Raw genomic sequence first — 22,835 nt, forward strand, 5'->3', positions numbered from 1 at the left:
ATCATCAATAAGAAGCAGAAGATGATCATAAATGAAGAAAGTTGCATCTGGGTGACAGTGGATCACACAGTTAAAGAAAGAACGAACGAACCTGCATTTATATAGCTCTTTTCACGACCTCAGGATGTTCCAAAGTGCTTTACAGCCAATGACGTACTTTTGAAGTGTAGTCACTGTTATAATGTAGGAAATGCGGCACCCAATTTGCGCACAGCAAGGTCCCACAAACAACAATGTGATAACGATGGGCAGAAAAGAGCAAGGAAATTTGGGTGCAGCATAATTACATGCGGCACACACTTGCATCAGAGTTTCCTTGATCTTTTACACCGGATATTTACTTTACACGCGTCTCTGGGCGAATATATACTGGAAATTCTGCCCCTATACGTTTAAAATCATGAGCAGTAGAATGAAGGGAGAGATTAGGAGATTTTTTTTTAAATGTAGAGGGCTGGTAGGGCATGGAATGTCCTGGAAATAGAATCCATAATGGCTTTCAAAAGGGAAATGGATAAATATGTGGAAAAGGGCAAGAGACTGGGACTTAGTGGCTAGCTGTTTCAGAGAGCCGGCACAAGTACAATGGGCTGAATGGCCTCCTTCTGTGTTATAAAGTTCTATGAATATTTGTCCATTAGCAAACAGTTCATTAGTAAGCCCACATTTGAAATGCTACGTGTAGTTCTGGATGTGATACAGTGGAGGTTGTTCAGAATATAACAAGAATGATTCCAGATCTTAGAACTCCAAATTGTGAGGATGGGATCAACAAGACTGAATTTGTTTTCATTGGAGAAAAGATGATTAAGAGAGAACATTATCCAGTCCTTTAACATGAGAAACAGGGGCAACATAGACCATTAAATGTAGGCCACCAGAGAAACAAGTGCACAACTAACCAGCCTCAAACAAGATTGGTGATACGGATTATTTTCCCCCCGACAAAGAGCAAGGGATTACATTTTCCCAGCAAAAGTAGACATGCCAGTGTCAATTAACTGCTTCAAAAAGGGACATGGCCATGCATAGGATCCCAAACTGGATTGAAAATGATCAGGATAAGGTGATTAAGTGCTTTATACAAGGACCATGAGGCTCATGCAAAGGTGGGACCATGGAAGAGCTCACTGCAGAATGTGACTGGGTTGTGGCGTTGGATTGATTGATGGCCCTGAAGTTTTGCTACACTAGAAGAAATTTCACAGAGGTTTCTCTTTGTTTGGTTGGAATGCATCTTATGGCACATTGCAAACGGTCTGGGTCTTAGACGGCCAAACAGCTTTCATCGTTCTGTACTTTCTGTTTGAAAATTTCGATTCAATTTAAAATGTCGGGAAATAAAAAGCTGGTGTCTATGAAAAAAAAAGTGACCACGAAACTGTCGGATTGTTGTAAAAACCCAACCGGCTCACCAATGTCCTTTAGGGAAGGAAACTTGCCATCCTTACCCGGTCAGGCCTATAAGTGACTCCAGTCCCGCACCAACATGGTTGACTTCCCCAGCAAGCCACTCAGCTGTACCAAACCAGGGCAACTAGAGATGGGCAATAAATGCCGGCCTTGCCAGTGACGCCCACATCAAGAGAGTGAAAATTAAAAAAAGGAACTTTCATCTGTTCCAGGTTCTTAAGATTGCACTGAGAAGTAGGAGCATCTGTTCTTTCAGTCGGAGTTACTTCTACAGAAGGCTCAAGGAGAGATTGCTCATTTTTGGTGCTGACTCCATCAGTTATTAACAGTCCCTTTTGAACTTTGTGTTCTACAACTGAGTTTAGTTTCTTTCAAAGATAGCTAAGGGTGCCTGTAAACCATCTTTCTAATGTAGCAGAATTCATTGATAGCTTGTTGATACAGATTAACCCCCAAAAAGATTACTTCCTGATTAATCCTCTATACAACATTATTGAACCAATAAGGCAGCATATTGAACCAGCGATATGCAAATAGAACCAATTACAAGGTCTTTTATGAAACATATTCAAATCTAATTTACAGCCTTCTAGTGTCATTGAGGCTTGAGAAATAATTAACATGTAATTATTTATATGTGAATCATTAACACTCAGAGTACTGACCGTCTTAGTAATTTTCAAAATGCCGTTGGGTTTTATTGTATAATTTCTAAGGGTATTTATTAATTTCGTCTCTTCCATCGCTTGGCTTTCTTACGTAACCCACCATCCCTCGTCGACAGGGTAAAGTTAAGTTGCTCCCAGATGATTCCCCTACATGGGATGCGTGTGAGAGGCACTCCAATTTACCCTTCTATGTGACACCATGGATGAGGTAAGGAATTCACTGTGTAGTAAATGGTGAACATGAATCTGTGTTCCAACACTGTGTGGTACAAAGCATCGGAGTGCCAATGAGGTGTCAGTATCGGAGTGCCCATGTCACTGTTACAAATACACCATGTCTCATAAGAACATAAGGAACAGAAGCAGGAGGAGGCCACACGGCCCCTCGAGCCTGCTCCGCCATTCAATCAGTTCATGGCTGATCTTCGACCTCAACTCCACTTTCCCGCCCGATCCCCATATCCCTTGATTCCTCTAGAGTCCAAGAATCTAACGATCTCAGCCTTGAATATACTCCAAAGATTCACAACCCTCTAGTGAGGAAGTTCCTCCTCATCCCAATCTTAAATGGTCGACTCCTTATCCTGCGACTATGCGCCTAATTCTAGACTCTCCAGCCATGGGAAACAGCCTCTCAGCATCTACCCAGTCAAGCCCCCTCATATTCTTATATGTTTCAATTAGATCACCTCTCATTCTTCTAAACTCCAGAGAGCATAGGCCCATTCTACTCAACCTCACCTCATAGGACAACCCTCTCATCCCAGGAATTAATCTAGTGAACCTTCGCTGCACTGCCTCTAAGGCAAGTATATCCTTCGTTAGATAAGGAGACCAAAACTGTACCCAGTGCTCCATGTGAGGTCTTACCAAAGCTTTGTACAATTGTAGTAAGACTTCCTTACTTTTGTAGTCCAACCCTCTTGCAATAAAGGCCAACATTCCATTTGCCTTCCTAATTGCTTGCTGTACCTGCATACTAAATCTTTGTGTTTCTCGTATGAGGACAACCAAGTTTCTCTGAACACCAACATTTAATAGTTTCTCAACATTTAAAAAATATTCTGCTTTTCTATTCTTCCTACCAAAGTGAATAACCTCACATCATACCCCATCTGCCACCTTCTTGCCCACTCACCTAACCTGTCTATATGCTTTTGCAGACTCTGTGTCCTCCTCACAGCTTATTTTCCCACCTAGCTTTGTATCGTCAGCAAACTTCGATGAAGAGACCGAGTGTAATGTATCCAAGTCATTAATATAATTTGTAAATAGCTGAGGTCCAAGCACCGATCCTTGCAGCACCCCACTAGTTACAGCCTGCCAGCCTGATAATGACCCTACTCTCTGTTTTCTGTCCGTTGACCAATCCTCTATCCATGCCAGTATGTTACCTCCAACCCCATGAGCCCATAACTTGTGTAACAATCTTTTATGTGGCACCTTATCGAATGCCTTTTGAAAATCTAAACATACAACATCCACTGGTTCCCCTTTATCTACCCTGCTAGTTATATCCTCAAAATAATAGGTTTGTCAAACACGATTTCCCTTTCATAAAACCATGTTGCCTTTGCCTGATCATATTATGATTTCCTATGAGCCCTGTTACCACTTTCTTAATAATGGATTCCAGCATCTTCCCGATGACTGATGTCAGGCTAACTGGCCTGTAGTTCCCTGTTTTCTCTCCCTCCTTTCTCGAATAGCGGGGTCACATTTGTTACCTTCCAATCCGCTGGGACCATTCTAGAATCTAGGGGATTTTGGAAGATCACAACCAATGCTTCCACTTTCACTGCAGCCACCTCTTTTAGAACCCTCGGATGTAGGCCATCAGGTCCAAGGGATTTATCAGCTTTTAGTTCCACTCGTTTCTCTACTGATATTAATTACTTTAAGTTCCTCACTCTCATTAGACCCTTGATTATTTCTGGTATGTTTTTTGTCTCTTCTACTGTGAAGACAGATACAAAATATTTGTTTAACGCATCTGCCATTTCCTGATTCCCTATTATAATTTCTCCTGTCTCAGCCTTTAAGGGACCAACGTTTACTTTTGCTACTCTCTTCCTTTTTACATGCTTGCAGAAGCTCTTACAATCCGTTTTTATATTTCTTGCTAGTTTACTTTCATGTTTTTTTCTCTCATCAATTTTTTGATCATCCTTTGTTGGTTTCTAAAACTCTCCCAATCCTCAGGCTTACTACTCTTCATTTCTTTTGCATAACATCTGAACAGCTGCTCAAATGACAAATATTACAAATCAAGCCATAAGGATTTTCTGCCAGATTTCATCCTCTCTCTCCTGAAGATACTCCCTCTTGCTGCAGTCGGGTTCAATGACAAAAATAAACACACACACTTTCAGCCGGGGTCACCGGTTAGTGATCAGGGGTGGGAATCCAGGCTGATTTTTTTCCTCCTCCCCGGTTTGGGGCATGGAGGCCATTGAAAGTGTTCCCTATTACTGTCCTGGCTAAGATTAACTTCCTCAGTACAGGCCAGGATCAAATCTGTTCGATGTGACTCACTTCCTTACTACCCCAGCCAGCAGAAAACATCAAGCCACCAACCAGGACAAAGCAGCCCGCATGATTGGCATCCCATCCACCACCCTAAACATTCACTCCCTTCACCACCGGCGCACAGTGGCTGCAGTGTGTACCATCCACAGGATGCACTGCAGCAACTCGCCAAGGCTTCTTCGACAGCACCTCCCAAACCCGCAACCTCTACCACCTATAAGGACAAGAGCAGCAGGTACATGGGAACACCACCACCTGCACGTTCCCCTCCAAGTCACACACCATCCCGACTTGGAAATATATCGCCGTTCCTTCATCGTCGCTGGGTCAAAATCCTGGAACTCCCTTCCTAACAGCACTGTGGGAGAACCTTCACCACACGGACTGCAGCGGTTCAAGAAGGCGGCTCACCACCACCTTCTCAAGGGCAATTAGGGATGGGCAATAAATGCCGGCCTCGCCAGCGACGCCCACATCCCATGAACAAATATAAAAAAAATTTGCATGGAAAGTCATACAATGTGTAAAATCAGATCACATAATTTAAGATAATTGATTAAAAAAAGCCAGGGGTGGTGGGGTGGGGGGGGGAAAGGAGGAGAATTTCTTTTTACCCAGTGAGTTATGATGACCTGGAATGCACTGCCTGAGACTGGTGGAAGCTGATTCAATAGTAGCTTTCAAAAGGGAATTGTATTATCATTGTAAAAAGGAAACATTTGCAGGGCTACGGGGAAAAAGCAGAGGTGCATGGGCCAAACGGCCTCCGTCTGTGCTGTATGATTCTATGATTCATAATCCCTCCAGGAGTTGCACAAACATGGACGTTGGGTGGACAGGTTTACACATGGTGGCGATGGACCCCACAGTTGAATAGCACCCCTGCCCTGACACAGACTATCTAGACTGAAACATTAAGAAATGGCAAGGAAACTGGACAGCTGCCAGCACTGCATCCCAGCACAAGTAACTGTCTTCAGAACCAGGAAGAGTAAGGCGAGAAAAAAAACAGAAGTAAAATTAGAGACGACAAAATGCTGCAGGAATACTTAATTATAATTTACATTCTGTCAGTGCTGGATTGTACTGTGTTGCGCTTGTATTCAACCCTTTGGAAGAAATTAATTGCAAAACATGTCTTGTTTTGGCTTCTACGGCAGTCGGAACATAGGAACTGTAAGATGAAGACTGATCGAGGTCCGTCTAGTTTGCCTACCATCCTAGTAGTCGCATGATGCGATGATAATGGAGTTGTTGACTAATCATAGCAATCAATGTCTCATCAATTGGTCTACAACAGACCCAGACATGAGACAAGGAAAACCCCAGTGGAGGAGAGCTTTGCGAACCATACAAAATTGACAGGCAGGAAAAGACGAGCTGGTCCATCAAGCCTGCCCCACACACCATGATGGCTGGAGCATCATGTCTCGACAATTCCTTGACCACACCCCACCCCCAAACCTCCATGTAATCTCCAGAGAGAGGCAAAAAAAAATAAAAAACCCAGGACCAGTAAGGGCAGAAAACACTCTGGAAAATTCCTCCCCGATCCCCTCAGGCGTTCGAAACCAATCCAGGCGATCACATGGACCAAGTGATATCTATAAAGACCTTTTATATGATGCGATCTCTGCCCCAGTCAGGAACCGATCCAGCTCCCTCTTGAAGGCTTGCTGAGAAGGCACAGGTCCAAAGTCACCTGTTCCTCCCAAGCACTGCTACACTGACCACACATCATGTCTCAAATACAGTATCCCAAAATGTTATTTTCTGAAAGATTCCTATCCATTACATCATATAAAAATCTTGCTATATAAAAGAGTGTGTACAAAGCAGCAGCCAGCGATTTGCAAGTAGCTGGCAATCCATAGACACCTCCCTCAGCAATTAGGCTCTGATCGGCCTCAGCACGTGCCTCCTTAGATCGCTCCCCCACAGGGAACAATGGCCTTAAAAGGACAGGCCAGCTTAAACACAGCTCCGTTTCGGCAGCTAAACGTCACAGCCGTGCTCCAGATCACAGACTGCCAATGCGCAATGCCACAGGAGATCAGCTGATGGCCCAGAAATTGCTCAGAAAAGAACAGTGAGTTCAACAGCGCTCGCCGTTGTTAGAGGCGAAATTGAGGAGCAAGTTCCAGCGTTCGCACACGCGCAGTGAAACGCGGAAATCCGGAACTTGCTCCTCCTGGTTCGCTGGTGAGATGACAGCTTCGAATTAAAGGGATATCGCCCGCTGGAATAAGTGTTCCAGCGCCAGCGTGCTCATCTGCCCAGCTGGAAAGAAACTAATATCGCCGCAAAACAGGTACGCTTAAAAAAATGGTCTAAACTAAGTTTTAAACATGATAAATTAATATCAGTTAAGCACAAAGATTGTTGGTGACCACAGCTGACTCACTGACAGTGTAAAGCTCACCAAAGGATCGCATGGAACTACAAGTAGAAAAAGAACTTTCCTTCCCCCCGTCTCCAACCGTTACTTACTTATAATATTGGCCCAGAAATTGCTCGGAGCAGCGAGCCAACAGTGCTCGCTGCTCCATAGATTTACGCTAAGTCTTAATGACTGCCAAATAATTAAAAACTAACTTAAAAATGTGGAGTCTCATTACTCCTTATTTTAATTTTTTTAAATGACCAAAAACTATGTTATTAAAAAAAAATTTTCTTTACTTTTGTCTCTTATAAAATTCGATTATTTCTTACCCTCTCTTTTTTCACTATCTACAACTGATTTTACAAATGATTTTAATGTTGTAATTTTCACATCCTGGATTTTACGTTGCAGCTTGCAGAAACTGTGCACAGCTTCTCAAAAATGCTGCAATCTGATGGGTCCTAGCTTCGCTGCAGCTAACGCTGGGCTCTTCTCCGCTTCCTATTAGAGAAACTGCACACAGTAAAGACTGCGGTAAGTTAGTGGGTTAGCGTAAATCTATGGAGCAGCGAGCACTGTTGGTTCGCTGCTCCGAGCAATTTCTGGGCCAATATTATAAGTAACGGTTGGGGACAGGGGGAAGGAAAGTTCTTTTTCTACTTGTAGTTCCATGCGATCCTTTGGTGAGCTTTACACTGTCAGTGAGTCAGCTGTGGTCACTAACAATCCTTGCGCTTAACTGATATTAATTTATCATGTTTATACAGGATATATAAAGTTTTAAATTTTAAAGCAGCATGATTATTTTACTCTGTCGCCTTTGCTGGTGGAAAATGACTGCACTTGGACTGAGCTGGTGCAGCCTGTGTAAATAAATAATGGCTTGAAATAGGGGAATAAAATTTCATTTCACTTCATTTTCCACCTTAGTGATCGTAGCCCTGCTGCTTTTGGAGGGGAAGGGATTGTAAAGCAGTTCTCAAGTTTATGGCATGTCTAGCTTAAATGATGTGTCATAAATAATAACGGTGCAAAGAAATAATCACTCAACCGCGATGGCTAACCCTGTCTCACTCCAGATGATAATCGTGCAAGTTCGGAAACTTCCAAAAAAGCCCCAATTGTTCTGCAGTTCAATTATTCACATCCTCAACAACAACAATTTGCACTTATATAGCGCCTTTAACATAACGTGGAGATGCCGGTGATGGACTGGGGTGGACAAATGTAAGGAGTCTTACAACACCAGGTTATAGTTGTTGGACTATAACCTGGTGTTATAGCAACAATAAAGCTGTTGGACTATAACCTGGTGTTGAAAGACTCCTTGCCTTTAACATAGTACAACGCCCCAAAGGGCTTCACAGGAGCGTAATCAGACAAAAAATGACGCCGAGCCAAAGGAGGAGACATTAGGACAGGTGACCAAAAGTTTGGTCAAAGAGATAGGTTTTAAGCAGCGTCTTAAAAGGAGGAGAGAGATGGAGAGGTTTGGGTTGGGAATGCCAGAGCTTAGGGCCTGGACGGCTGAAGGCATGGCAGGAAATGATGGGACGAAGGGAGTGGGATATGTGCAAGAGGCCAGAAATGGAGGCGCGCAGAAATCTCGGCGGCATATAATTCATAGGCTTTGAGGTCAAAATTCCTCCAGCTTTGATCCCATTGAAGTTTATGGGGTCAGTGGAAGGGCATCTAATTTCCATGGGGCAGGGGAACACAGAAAATTCCATGCAATCAGATCACTGGACTTCTTGCCAGCTTTGCACCATCACCTAACGGTTCTGGACTGAACTTCCGCTGGGATTCGGAAAATCCATCACTGCAGTTCGAATCGCATAATTCAGACACAGGGGGCTGTTACTGACATCCAACAACAGCAAAAGAAAACTCACCATAAACTGACTTGCTTTGTATTTTACAAAATAATACAGGCTGGAGTGCGTCACAAGGCAGTGGGAAATCTCATTGCTCAGAAGATATTGTAAACCAACGAGAGTGAAATGTCATCTTAACTCCACAATCTGCTGCTGCTGTGTAACTCACTTCCCCCGCCAGGGGCCAGCTGTGGTTCTGTGGGCAGCACTTTCGCCTGAGTTACAAGGTTGTGGGTTTAAGCCCCACTCCAAGACTGGAGCACAAAAATCTAGGTTGACACTCCAGTGCAATGCTGAGGGAGTGCTGCATTTTCGGAGGAGCCGTCTTTCAGATGAGACGTGAAAGATCCCATGGCACTGTTTCAAAGAATAGAAGGGGAGTTCTCCCCAGTGTGCTGGTCAATATTTATCCCTCAACCAACATCACTAAAAACAAATTATCTGGTCATTGCTGTTTGTGGGAGCTTGCTGTGCACAAATTGGCTGCCATGTTTCCTACATTACAACAGTGACTACACTTCAAAAGTACTTCACTGGCTGTAAAGCACTTCGGGATGTTCTGAGGTCATGAAAGGCATTATATAAATGCAACTTCTTTCTTTACTGCATAACACACCCCCACTGCCTGTGTGTTATCCTACATGTAATGCCCAGCTCCCACTGTCCCATTTTAATTGGGCCACTCTGAAATTAAACAGCAACAGTGCACTAAACTCCCAAAAGCCGATAAAATCAGCTGTTTTGAGGACTCTGCAAAAAAAAACTGTGCTCGTGTCTCGAGCACTGACCCAAATTTCACACTTTCAACACAATGTAGGTTGAGAGATATGTACAACACCTTCCCTGCAATGTGTTATTCCCTTGCAAGAAGAGCTAGAGATAGTTCTCATCTGCATAACGAGCAATAGTTTGAAGCGTCGCCCCATCTGTTAAACAGTAGCGCACTTACGCCAAGTAAATGTCAGGCCACCCCAGCCTGAAAGCGGTGAGAAAACACATCCAATTGAGCTACTGCGAGGTTTAACAATATGGCTTCCGTCAACCATTGCCTCGCAGTGTCTGGATCAGGATCAGTGAAGCGATTTTTGTCTCGCTAACGCTCCGTTTGCGCTTAAAAATATATGAGGTGGTAACAGAACCAAAAACGGAGCTGCTGCTGGTCCCTCCGACGTACCGCTGCTTTGATGCCCGTTCCTAATTTCGGGCAGACGTGAATCTTGGCGACAAGAACTCCTGTCGGAAGCAGGCGGGAGCTTGGTGCTTAAATCTAAATAGAAACATAGAAAATAGGAGCAGGAGTAGGCCATTCGAGCCTGCTCCGCCATTCAATATGATTATGGCTGATCATCTATCTCAATACCATATTCCCGCTCTCTCCCCATACCCCTTGATGCCTTGTGTGTCTAGAAATCTATCTAGCTCCATCTTAAATATATTCAGTGACTTGGCCTCCACAGCCTCCTGTGGTAGAGAATTCCACAGGTTCACCATCCTCTGAGTGAAGAAGTTTCTCCTCATCTGAGTCCTAAATGTCCTACCCCATATCCTGAGACTGTGACCTCTGCTTCTGGACCCCCCCAGACAGGGGAAACATCCTCCCTGCATCCAGTCTGTCTAGCCCTGTCAGAATTTTATACGTTTCAATGAGATCCCCTTTCATTCTTCTAAATAGGGCTCAGGTGAGGTCATTTAGCTCCCATTTTCATCTCTGCCCAACTGACCAGGGAGAAACTGTTTCCACTGGCAGGAGGGTCGATAATCAAAGGGCACAGATTTAAGGTAATTGGCAAAAGAACCAGAGGGGAGATGTGGAGAAATGTTTTTTACGCAGCGAGTTGTTACGATCTGGAATGCACTGCCTGAAAGGGCGGTGGAAGCAGATTCAATAGTAACTTTCAAAAGAGAATTGGATAAATACTTGAAGGGGAAACAGCAAGGGGAATGGGACTAATTGGAGGGCTCTTCCAAAGAGCCGGTACAGGCACGATGGGCCGAATGGCCTCTTTCTGTGGTGTTTGATTCTATGACAGCTGCCAGTTTCTATCCCGTCCACCAACCATGGCTGGTACAGATTGGGAGGTGGCCATTCCAGCACTGCTTAAAAAGGGATCCTCAGCTTCCCTCAGGTAAAGCTAGATGAAGCTTTTTGGAGACAATTTTCTGGCAGTCTCTTGAATTTTCCACCTGAACAGATGGGAAAGATTATGTATTTGTTGCTGAAGTTTCTGCACGCATGTTGCCTGCTCCTCCACGGAGTTGCTTCTTTCAGTTCCTGACGGAAAATATACCTCCCCTTTAAGCAGTTGGCCCTTGGCAGGCAACCGCACTGTCTGATTTCCTGTCTCCAAATTGGTGAGCTGCCTATTGGGCGAGTGTTTCGCGCTGGCAACTGGCCAAGCACAGGTCCCACGCTGACTCTATGGTTGACGGCTGCACAATAAAACCTTCTGATTCCTAACAGAGAATGTACAGCACGGAAACAGGCCATTCAGCCCACCCTCCTCCATCTAGCCCCATCGAGATATCCACATTCTAACCACTCGCTGGCTAGTGCAGCAATATTCCTTTGATACTCAGGAGTTAGTAATATTTTGCATATACTAAGCTTTTAGCTTTACTATAATGTAACTTTTATAGCATTGCTCACCGATTCCTTTATTCTACGCTCCAATAATACAAGTGACACTGTTACTCTAAAATTACTGCCTTAAAGTACTGAGTCACATACTTGTACGAAATAAACTTTTTACAGTGGAACCAGAGCAGAGTTCAACACAGAAAGGGACAGATCCTAACTTTGTGCGATAGTGTAAAACGGATGATAGTGAGTCGGCAGCCTGTTTTACACCTCTCCCAATTGAAGTCAATGGAAATAAGAAAGATGTGGAGATGCCGGTGATGGACTGGGGTGGACAAATGTAATCTCCGAAAGCTTGTGATTTTAAAATAAAATTGTTGGACTATAACCTGGTGTTGTTAGATTCCTGAAATAAGAATGGGGAGAGGCTGCTGACTCGCCAATCACCCTTTTTACACAATCGCACAAAGTCAAGATCTACCCCAGAGTCTAGCATCAATTACTAATTGTTATGGGCTACAATCCTGAGCAGTGATTTGTTCAATGTCATTCTCACAGACCAACTGCATTTGTTATGTCTTTATATACAAGGGTCAATGCACTGGTCCCACGTTCCCAGCAGGGAGCCAGGATTGAAAGGGGTGCTGGTCAGGAACAGGGCTACAACACAGTCGTGTCGATTCTTGACCCACACTCTCTTCGGGGTAGCTCATGCTTGACGAGTTTACCCTATTAACCTCTTTCTCTCTCGTATGCCGGCACCAGCAACATCCCAGCCCTGACTGGCTGTAAAATGAGGTGCAAGAGACACATGTTTCATTAGATGTGTTGTGGGCAAGAGGTGAATGTAAGGTGACTGTAAGTGACCCTTGGGTCACATTATAAGTGATACTTTCCTACATGATTGCAGAATGAGGAACAAGGCATTATGACTGATTATGAGTAATGCTAGTGATTTGTCGTGACTTCACATGCCGAACAAATCCCACTATCTCTGCAACCTACTGTGTGACAAGTGTGATTTTCCCCAAAGCAAGCGTGATTCCTTTTCTTTTAATTTCTATTTTTTTTAAAAAAGGAATATTTTTTAATATACAAATCGGCTACTGTCAACAAATTTACTTGTTAAATTGTACCTTTTAAGACAGAGACTTAAACTTGAGTGCCGGGATCAGCTGCAATGCAAAGCACAGCCGCTCATCAACTTGCATTTATATAGCGTCTTTAACGTAGTAAAACCGTCCCAAGGCGCTTCACTGGAGCAATTATCAAACAAAATTTGACACTGAACCGCATAAGGAGATGTTGGGACAGGTGACCAAAAGCTTGGTCAAAGAGGTAGGTTTTAAGGAGCATCTTAAAGGAGGAGAGAGAGGCGGAGAGGTTTAGGGAGGGAATTCCAGCGCTTAGGGCAGTCAATGGAGCGGGAGGGGAAGGTGTTTGAACAGTAATCAGCTCTTCTTACAGCCGGCAACGATTCTTCCGAATGCAACTGCAACCGTCCTGTGATTTTTTTGAGGGGCAGTATCCCCGTGACAAAGGCACTACCCTTTATGAGGCCAACTCGACTGAATTACTGGCTTCCTGCTCACTCGCAGCTCTACGTTAGTCTGCACATTCTGGCCTTCTCCTTTACACTTCTGAAATAAACCCTGTGCACAGCTGTTACCAAAAGTAATGATCAGTTTCTGACCCCCCCCACCAACCCCCAACCACTTGCAGAATTAGAATGATGTTATTCGTTATTTATTAAGTAACTTCTTTTGAATAACTCACTCACGAGCCATTTTGTGTTATTTTTAAGTCTGGTCACGGAAGTGGTTACAACCTCTCAGCCTGGAAGTTCTGCTATGCGATATTTAAAGAATATTTGTCGTGTTCATATCAAATTCCTTGCTTTACTATTTTAACAGAGGTGTAAACCCATTGAAGTAAATGGGTTGATCTCTCCTGTAAAACAGAGGACGTGGAATTTGAATGCACCGTGTACTTTCCAGGCTCCTGTTCTATAGTTCCCACAATATTAAAAAAAATAACTGGCTTACAGAAAAAACACATGTTCTGCATTAGAGACGCTAAAATGTCAGGATTTAGAACACAGCAAAATAAGTAACTCCAAATTATTGCATTTATATAGAGAATTATATTATATTGCTGCAATATTTTCACAATGCCAGCAGGGTTAGGAGCAAGGTATGTGTGTGCTATTTGTACCAAAAATTCTAAATGGGTTTTATAGAAAACGAAATTTACATTTTTGCTAAAATACAGAACAGCAGAAACCCTCCTGTTAAACCTTGGTACTGATTGAAACTTACATTTGCCAGGGAAGGGAACCAGAAGTGTGGGATTACAGCTTAAATTTAGTAGTGAGGTTTAAAACTTCAGAAACCACCACTTTTAAAAAGAATACAGGGATAGGTTGGGAGAATTTTTTTTTTTAAGCAGAGGGGTTGTTAGGACAGGAAATGCTCGGTCAGAAACCGTGGTGGTAGCAGAATCCATAATAGTTTTTAAAAGGGAAGTGGATAAATATTTGAAAAAGAGAACCTTAAAAAAGAGTATTGGGAAAGGGCAAGGGAATGGGACTAATGGGATCGGTCTTTCTGAGCTGTAAAAAAAATTCTAAAATGCTGACAACAGAGGATGAAAAAATTTTTTTTTAAGCAACAAAAGTGGTAAAATGCTCATTTTTTTTCTGTAATTAACAACTTGCTAGTGAAATTGCATTCTTAGAAATCACACATTTCAAGCCTGTGACGTTCCCACAAATGTATTTGGAGCTATTAATTATAGGGGAAAAACAGGCACTCTTATTTGTGGTTAGAGGATGAATTTCATCCTTTGTGTCTTTTCCCCTCCTGAAGTCAAAATTATTACATTTCCCTATCACTGTCATTCTCTCCATCAGAATTAACCTCAACTTATTTGGTTTTAAAAAAAAATTCATTCTTGGGATAGAGACGTTGCTGGCAAGGCCAGCATTTACTGCCCATCCCGACAACAGTGACTACACTTCAAAAATACTTCATTAGCTGTAAAGCGCTTTGGGACATCCTGAGGGAATAAAAGGCGCTATTTAAATGCAAATTTTCTTTTTAAGTTGCCCGCCTTCTTGAACTGCTGCAGTCCGTGTGGTGAAGGTTCTCCCATACTGCTCTTAGGTAGGGAGTTCCAGGATTCTGACCCAGTGACGATGAAGGAACGACGATGTATGTCGAGGTTGGAATGGCGTGTGACTTGGAGGGGAACTTGGAGGTGGTGTTGTTCCCATGCACCTGCTGCCCTTGTCCTTCTAGGTGGTGGAGGTCGCGGGTTTGGGAGGTGCTGGCGAAGGAGCCTTGGCGAGCTGCTGCAGTGCATCCTGTGGATGGTACACACTGCAGCCACGGTGTGCCGGTGGTGGAGGGAGTGAATGTTTAAAATGATGGATGGGCCGCTAATCAAGTGAACTGCTTTACCTTGGATGGCGTCAAGCTTCTTGATCTGACCGGTGCATTTGGTGATGGGCCTAGAGCTTATATTGGTAACATTTTAATTTGGATTTCAGAAAACCAGCAATTGCAAGCTGTCGTTTTGCATTTGCATAGTAAAGTTTGGCTCTCTTGTTCCAGTGGCAGGCTTGAAGATTCACGATAAACTGGATCTACGACTCTGCTGCCAGAACAAATGAGCTGGATTCAGCAGAATGCCTGCTGGCACCTAGCTCACGGGATTCGAATTAAAACACTGCCAATATAAAATCAGTGAGACCGGCAGAGTGAACGGTCCATAGATCTGCTCAGACAGGCCAAGAGGGTTGAAGCCTCCCACTGAACGATACTGCTGAGTTGCACAGCCATAATATCTCCAAATCTATCAGTCAGTGTAAATACTATCATGGACAACCCTTGCCTAGATGTACCCAGTGCATGGTAGGGCACTGGCCCCAAATATCACCTAAAGTAGTGTTACTTACTGTAAGAAGATGGTTTAAAACAAGAACAGAAAATAGGAGGGCAAAGGTCCACATCCCAGAGAAAAATAACTTACAGAAACCCAAAAGGTCATTGAAAAAGTGCTGAGGCATTAGAATAGTGAAAAACACTAAGATTCTCGAGACATGGTGTCCAAACCTAGTATAAACATACTAAGACCTGATAATGGGGAAAGGCAACGTAGACACCAAGACATTAAACAATCCTTGGTGGTTTCTGAGAGTCAGCAAAGTAGGATGATTTAAGACCATGAGATAAGACTGGTGGTGCTTATATACAGAACAACACAGCCGAATTGTATAAAGATAGGACATGCTGCCTCCCAAAAGTTAGAGCTCTCAAGGGGAAACTGTCTGAAGTCCATTGCCACAGGCAGGTCTGATCTACCTGGATTCGTGTACAGGTCAGGTTGTATTGATTGCTTGTCATTAATGTAATCTGTAGACAGCTGTATTATAACTATGATACTGTTGAATATAATGTTGAAGGCAGCTACAGTGCAACTCTGTTGTAAGTCAATCTATTAAACTTGCTATTTTATAACCACCTGCGCTAGAGTCAAGTGGAGGTTATTGTTGATGGATTAACAACCACAGTTGCTACAGTAACAGGAGAAATCCGCTAACACTTGCTATTAGTTGAGGGCCATCATCTCTGACAGTGACTTACTCATGGACCCCTCACAGGGATGCTGTACCATAGAGTGGGAGGACGCCTGCGATTCTCCATGCGTGAGCTCCTGATTTCAATCATGCTCTGTCATCAGCCTTATTCAAGCAGTCCACGAATGGAGGGCCAGAGGTCCAAGGAGCAGTAAGTCTGCCAAGGGCCACAGCTTAAGTGAATGCAGGCCGCAAATGGCCCTGGGTCGTATTCCCAGTACCCCACTGGTTTAAGGCATTCTCCTGCCCAAAGTCAAACGCAATTTTCCAGCTAGCGCTCAAATCAGCAAGAGTGTTCTGGAAAACAACTAACAGTGAGAGCTCAACAACACACAGCAAGTGGCTGCACAACTCAGTTGGACTTAATTCTTTGACCTGTACGGCTTAACCCTCAATTCTCTGCCAATTTCCTTTCTAATGCCACCAAGTGTTAATGCCCCCCCCACCAGTCATCTTCATGGTCTGTCCCTTAGGCTGGGCCTCTCTGGCCTGTTGGGCAAGTGAACTCATTCCAGGGTCAAAGTATGCTGGTTGAATTGCAGGAGGCTTCTAGAGCAGAATCTGGAGCCCTGTGCCTAAAAAAGGTAAGCCCTATCTTTTACTTTCCGTTTATTTTGTTACTTTTCCAAACCGCAGCATTTAATTGCTCATCCTATCAATTTTACCACTTTAAATTCAAATCGTGCAAAAATTCATAGGAGTGAAACATCAAGACAATACAATCCACTCCTGATCATTCAAAACCGCATTTTGTGCTGAAGCAAACTGAATTATCCAGTAATTTGAATTAAATAAACGATGCAGCAAAGTGAGAAGTTTAGCGTTAAGAATAATTCGATTAGATAATTTAAGTTAAGCAGCTTTGAATGAAGAGCCAGTTTCGGAGTTGCCCCACCTGGGGCCAGTGAAAAAACAGCCAGGTGGCAACTCCGAAACTGGCTCTTCATTCAAAGCTGCCTAACTTAAATTATCTAATGGAATTATTCTTAGCGCTAAACTTCTTTTTGAAATCCCCTCCAGTTGTCACTTTACAACTTTAACCAGCAATCCAGAGGTAACTTTTTTTAATATTGTGTGTGGAAGTTTTCAACGGGCAATACGAAAGAAGGAAAATAAGATAGATTTTCATTTATGAAGCGCCTTCACAGAATCATTCGGCCCATAATGCCTGTGCCGGCTCTTTGAAAGAGCTATCCAATTAGTCCCCTTCCCATGCTCTTTCCCCATAGCCCTGCAAATTTTTCCTTTTGCAAGTATTTATCCAATTCCCTTTTGAAAGTTACTTATTGAATCTGCTTCCAGCACCCTTTCAGGCAGCGCATTCCAGGTCATAACAACTTGCTGCGTAAAAACATTTCTTCTCATCTTCCCCCTGGCTATTTTGCCAATTATCTTAAATCGGTGTCCTCCGGTTACCGACCCTCCTGCCAATGGAAACAGTTTCTCCCCATCAACACTATCAAAACCCTCCATCATTTTTGCAAACCTTATTGGCCTTAGGTCGGCAAATTGTCTCGAAATGCTTTGCACAATGAATTCACATGCAACACACACACACACGCACACATATATGTGAATTAACAGCCTGTGATCCCAAGTGCATTCGCTGAACAACTTTAAATCCCAGCCTGACGTCAGCGATACAACAGATAGGGTGTTGCACACCAAATGATGATTCTCTACGATTGGGCTTACACTCGTGGGAAAGATATTCCTAACTTAAGTTACACCATCTATTGCACCAATGAAAGACAATAGTAAATCTCAGTTTCCCCTGTGTAATAGTATCCTAAATATATATGCATGTGTGTATGTGTGTATATAAAGATATATATATATATATAAGCACAACAAAACCAGAGAATCTTTCAATGTAATCAGATATTGCCTCTGAAGTTTTGTAAACACAGCAGCCATCTATAATAAGCTTGCCCATGAAATCAGGCTCGTCCCAAAAAAGGAATGTGCTATCTTGAGACTCCTGCATGTTAACAACTAAATCAGGACTTTCTTTTAGAATTAAAAAGGCCAAATACCGGCTTCAGAGACACCCTATAAATCTCTGCTGTCTTGGAAACACAGGAGAAACTTGCAACCTGCTGACAAATCATTTAAAAAGAAATGATTGATAATTAATAATAATAAATAAATGCTCTCACCAGAAGACCGCGATGTGCTTTTTCTAACGTGTTCATCCCGTTTGCCTTCTACCGGGCAAACTGTGTGCTGTCTCCCTCGCAGTGCTGTGTAGCTTTTCCTTCCAGCTGCCTGAGCTCGGCATAGAGGAAGGTCAGGTTGCAGAAATAGTGCAACATTTGCAACCTGTTAAAATATATTTAGCCTTCCCAGAGAACGGAGGGAGAATAAAAATGGGTCAGAAAGAGGCATGGTATGCAGCGTGGGTCATTCAATATGACTCTTACGTAGACCTTCCAATATCAGTCAAAAAATCGGACTTATTTTGGCTTTAGAAAGAAAGAGTAGGGCAGGAAGAAAATAAATGTGTTGTTTAATGTCTTCCAGACCCAGGATAATATGGTCCGCGTTAACACTTTTCTTGTTTTAAGTTAACTTCCTGCTCTTCCCCCTCCCCACTTGCGCAGCAGAAATTTCTGCCAGCGGGACCTGTCCCCGATTTGTTGCAGCTCGGAGCAAAACTATGAATCTCACTCCCCAAGGCTGGCGCTGGACGTAGAGCTTCGGGCAGGACAGCCCTCTGTAACCCGGGAAACATAACACTGGCCTCTTCTGCCTGGACTGCAATTACACACATGTGGTCACTGCTGTCTTTTTTTAAAAATATATTTTATATATATATATAAATAATCGAGAGGAGGCCAATCATCGAAGCCATTAAGGGAGATGAAATCACTTGCTTGCGTCTCTCGCCAGCTGTTAACCCTTCTCTTGCCAGTTCCACCCATAATTGCACCGGAATGGCAACTACATTTTGCCCCTGGCCAAAGAGGGTCGTCGGACCTGCTGTGTGTTTCCAGCATTTCCTTCTTTTATTCCAGCATTGGCAATTTATGTTTTTTTTTTGTTTTAAAAAAAAAGGACACCCTGCTTGTGTCAGCCGTGGCTCAGTTGGTAGCACTCTCACCTCTGAGTCCGAAGGTTGTGGGTTCATTCAAAATCCCCCTCCAGAGACTTGAGCACAAATTCCAGGCTGACACCCCAGTGCGGTACTGAGGGAGTGCTGCACTGTCAGAGATGCCGTCTTTCGGATGAGAGGTTAAATCAGGGCCCCGTTTGTCCTCTCAGGATCCCATGCCACTATTTCGAAGAATAGCAGGGGAGTTTTCCCCCGGTGTCCTGGCCAATATTTATCCCTCAACCAACATCACTAAAACAGATCATCTGGTGGTCAGCACACTGCTGTGTGTGGGAGCTTGCTGTGTGCAAATTGGCTGCCGTGTTCTCTACATTACAACAGTAACCACACTTCAAAAGTACTTCATTGACTGTAAATGGGACATCCTGAGGTCATGAAAAGTGTGAGATAAACGCATGTCTTTCTTTTGCTTGGGAGTTGCACGGCCAGAATTCCACCTAGGATTACAGGAAATGGTTGCATCGCGCAGGTTATCCCATTTTAAATGGAGTCTTGCCACTCAGGTCTGCGGGTAACCTGGTTTGTAACACACTGCCCACCCCCTGCATTTGCTTTAACTTCGGATTTATGCATAAAACTTAAAAATGAAATAACTGACTTTGAAAATTCTGCCTATATAAATATTCCTCCCCCTCCCAAACTTGGAGAGATTGGTGCCATAAAGGAAATGGAAAAGTTGCAGGTCATTTTAGGCCTCGAGCAAGAACCATCTTTCAGTGTGAATTGCACCACTGAGTTGCATAATTACAAAAGTAAGACATAAAACTTGCTGCCTAACAATTTTTTTTTTAAAAAACAGCAACGATACTTCATTAATGACTTAGAAATAAAAGCAACGGAATTTTAAATTGGAAGCTGCTCGTCTTGTGATCTTGTTCTGAATCTTTATCTTACCGACTTCAAGCATCTGCTGAGCGTTTGGACAGGTTAACCTTTGGCCTTTTAAATATATATGTATATGCAGTGTAAAACCTTTCCAGTGTAGCAGAACCTCAACCAGTCGGCCCTATTATGCGCAGAGGTCCTTCTGGGTCAGACTCAGCAGTTAATCTGTCATGTCTGTCACTCTACCACAGGTTGAAAGGTGCTCAAGCTGTTCGGGGAGAGCAGCCCTGAAGCAAGTGGATATCTGGAGTCAAAAACAGTTCCAGAGACAGAAAGCTGAATCACGCCTGACTGATTATTAATCCTGTTTATCGTGCACCTCCTGCCAGCTGGTTTCAGAGTTGCCACCTGGCTGTTTTTCCACTGGCCCCCAGGTGGGCTCTTGAAATCCCTTCCAGCTGTCACTTTACAATTTTAACCAGCAATCCTGTGGTAACTTTTTTTTTTAAATATTCTGTGTGTTGAAGTTTTTAAAACAGGCAATATGAAAGAACAAAAATAAGATTTGCATTTATAAAGCGCCTTATATCATCAAAATGCTTCGAAAAATCTCTAGAAAAGAGAAGGCTGAGGGGTGACCTAATGGAGGTCTTTAAAATTATGAAGGGGTTTGATAGGGTAGACGTAGAGAAAATCTTTCTGCTTGTGGGAGAATGCAAAACTAGTGTTCATAAATATGATTGTTACTAATAAATCCAATAAGGTGGGCACCATACCTTAGAAAGGATATATTGGCCTTGGAAGGAGTGCAGCGCAAATTCACCAGAATATTACCAGGGCTCCAAGGGTTAAATTATGAGAATTACATAAACTAGGCTTGTATTCTCTGGAATATAGAAGGTTAAGGGGTGATTTGATTGAGATTTTTAGGATTTTGAAAGGAATTGATAGGGTAGAGAGAAATGTTTTTCTGCTGGTGGGGGAAGTCCAGGTCAATGGGGACATTCCCTAAAAAATCAGAGCCAGGCCATTCAGGAAAGAAGTTCGGAAACACTTCTTCACACAAAGGGTGATCGAAGTGTGGAACACTCTCCCACAATAAGCAGTAGACGCTAGATCAATTCATAATTTTAAATCTGAGCTCGATAGCTCTTTGCTAGACAAGGATATTAAGGGATATGGAGCCAAGGCGGGTGGATGGAGTTAGGATACAGATCAGCCTTAATCTCAAGGGTGGCAGAACGGGCTCGAGGGGCTGAATGGCCTACTCCAGTTCCTATCATTCTATGAATTCAGGAGAAACTTCTTTACCCAGAGAGTGGAACTTGCTACCACATGGAGGAATTGAGGCGAATACCATGGATGCATTTCAGGGGAAGCCAGATAAGTACAAGAGGGAGAAAGGAATAGAAGGTTATGCTGATAAGGTTAGATGAAGTAGGGTGGGAGGAAGCTCTTGTGGAGCATAAACACCAGCATAGACCAGTTCAGCCAAATGGCCTGTTTCGGTGTTGTTAATTCTATGTAAAAATGAATTTTTTTTTGAAGTGTAGTGACTACTGTTATGTGGGCAAACACAACAGCCATTGTGAGCCAGCAATGAGACAAATGACCAATTAGTCTATTTACCAGTGGTATTTGTAAAGGGACACATGTTGGCCAGGAAACTTGGAAAATTGTCTTTAAAAAAAATTCTGCCTGTACTGACAGCACTTCAACTAAAATTAGAATGAAACCTGGAAATAAATTGGCCATTGGATTATCTGGCAAAATTACCAAACAGCAGCTGGGCCAGCAATTATCTTCCTGGGAGCAGGCCCAGCAGATTTCAACTGGGTGCCTTATCAAAAAGAAACAAAGAACTTGAATTTGTATAGCGCCTTTCACAACCTCAGGATGTCCCAAAGTGCTTTACAGCCAATAAAGTACAGTCACTGTTGTAATGTAGGAAATACGACAGCCAAGTTGCCCACAGCAAGGTCCCACAAACAGCAATGAGATCCTGACTGGATCATCTGTTTTAGCAATGTTGGTTGAGGGATAAATATTGGCCAGGATACCAGGGACAACTCTCCTGCTCTTCTTCGAAATAGCACCATGGGATCTTTTATGTCCACCTGAGAGGTTTAACCTCTTATCCGAAATACAGCAACTCTGACGGTGAAGAACTCCCTCACTACTGCACTGGGAGTGTCAGCCTAGATCTTGTGCTCAAGTCTCGAGTGGAACTTGACCCCACGACCTTCTGACTTGGAGGCGAGAATGCTACCCACTGAGCCACGGCTGACAAGTCAATAAGCGCAAGCAGATGGAGAAAGCAACTGCAAATACGGGGACAGACACTGTCCTATTGTAAATTTGTTTGAAAAAAAAAGAGTTTTGAGGCTGTTTTAACCCTTGGGGCACTGAGATAACTCATTTGGTGCACATGCTTTACTGGGCTGCTGAGAGGTTATCTTGGCTTGCTCTCCAAATTCAACCCCCCAAAAAATGTCAAAAATTTGACCTGGTTACTCCAACAGCAATGTTCCAGCTCCCAACTGGCTCAAAAAACAGCCTTTGGAACCAATTTTTAAACCAGTTAGAGATCCTGTTTTGAAGATGAGGGACCCAGTTCTAATATGGACAGTGCATCACTGGAGGTGAAGAATCAAGGTATGTTTAACATTTAAAAATATCATAAATAAGAAATAAATGTAAAATGTGGTGTAAAATTGAGTCTGCATATGAGAAATAATAATAATCTACAATATATCAGGAAATTTGCGTATGGAGTTCACTTCCTGTAAGCGACACACTTACTTCCTGTCA

The 22,835-nt window shown here is 43.2% G+C and overlaps 1 protein-coding gene across 4 annotated transcripts in view; it reads right to left on the reverse strand.

The window, feature by feature from the left end:
• The window catches only part of cacnb1 (calcium channel, voltage-dependent, beta 1 subunit), a 188,995-nt gene that overhangs the window by 73,978 nt on the left and 92,182 nt on the right, over positions 1 to 22,835 (reverse strand). For 2 of the 4 annotated variants that reach the window (XM_067968800.1, XM_067968799.1), the window contains exon 1: positions 18,244 to 18,770. The exons of the other annotated variants lie outside the window; for them this stretch is intronic. In XM_067968800.1, coding sequence (XP_067824901.1) covers positions 18,244 to 18,279 — 36 coding nt within the window. In that variant the 5' untranslated portion in view covers positions 18,280 to 18,770. Of the gene's footprint in view, positions 1 to 18,243; positions 18,771 to 22,835 lie in introns of those variants that run through there. 4 annotated transcript variants of the gene reach the window in all.

This window comes from Heptranchias perlo, chromosome 30 (assembly GCF_035084215.1).
Source record: "Heptranchias perlo isolate sHepPer1 chromosome 30, sHepPer1.hap1, whole genome shotgun sequence".
In the NCBI taxonomy this organism is placed as follows: domain Eukaryota; kingdom Metazoa; phylum Chordata; class Chondrichthyes; order Hexanchiformes; family Hexanchidae; genus Heptranchias; species Heptranchias perlo.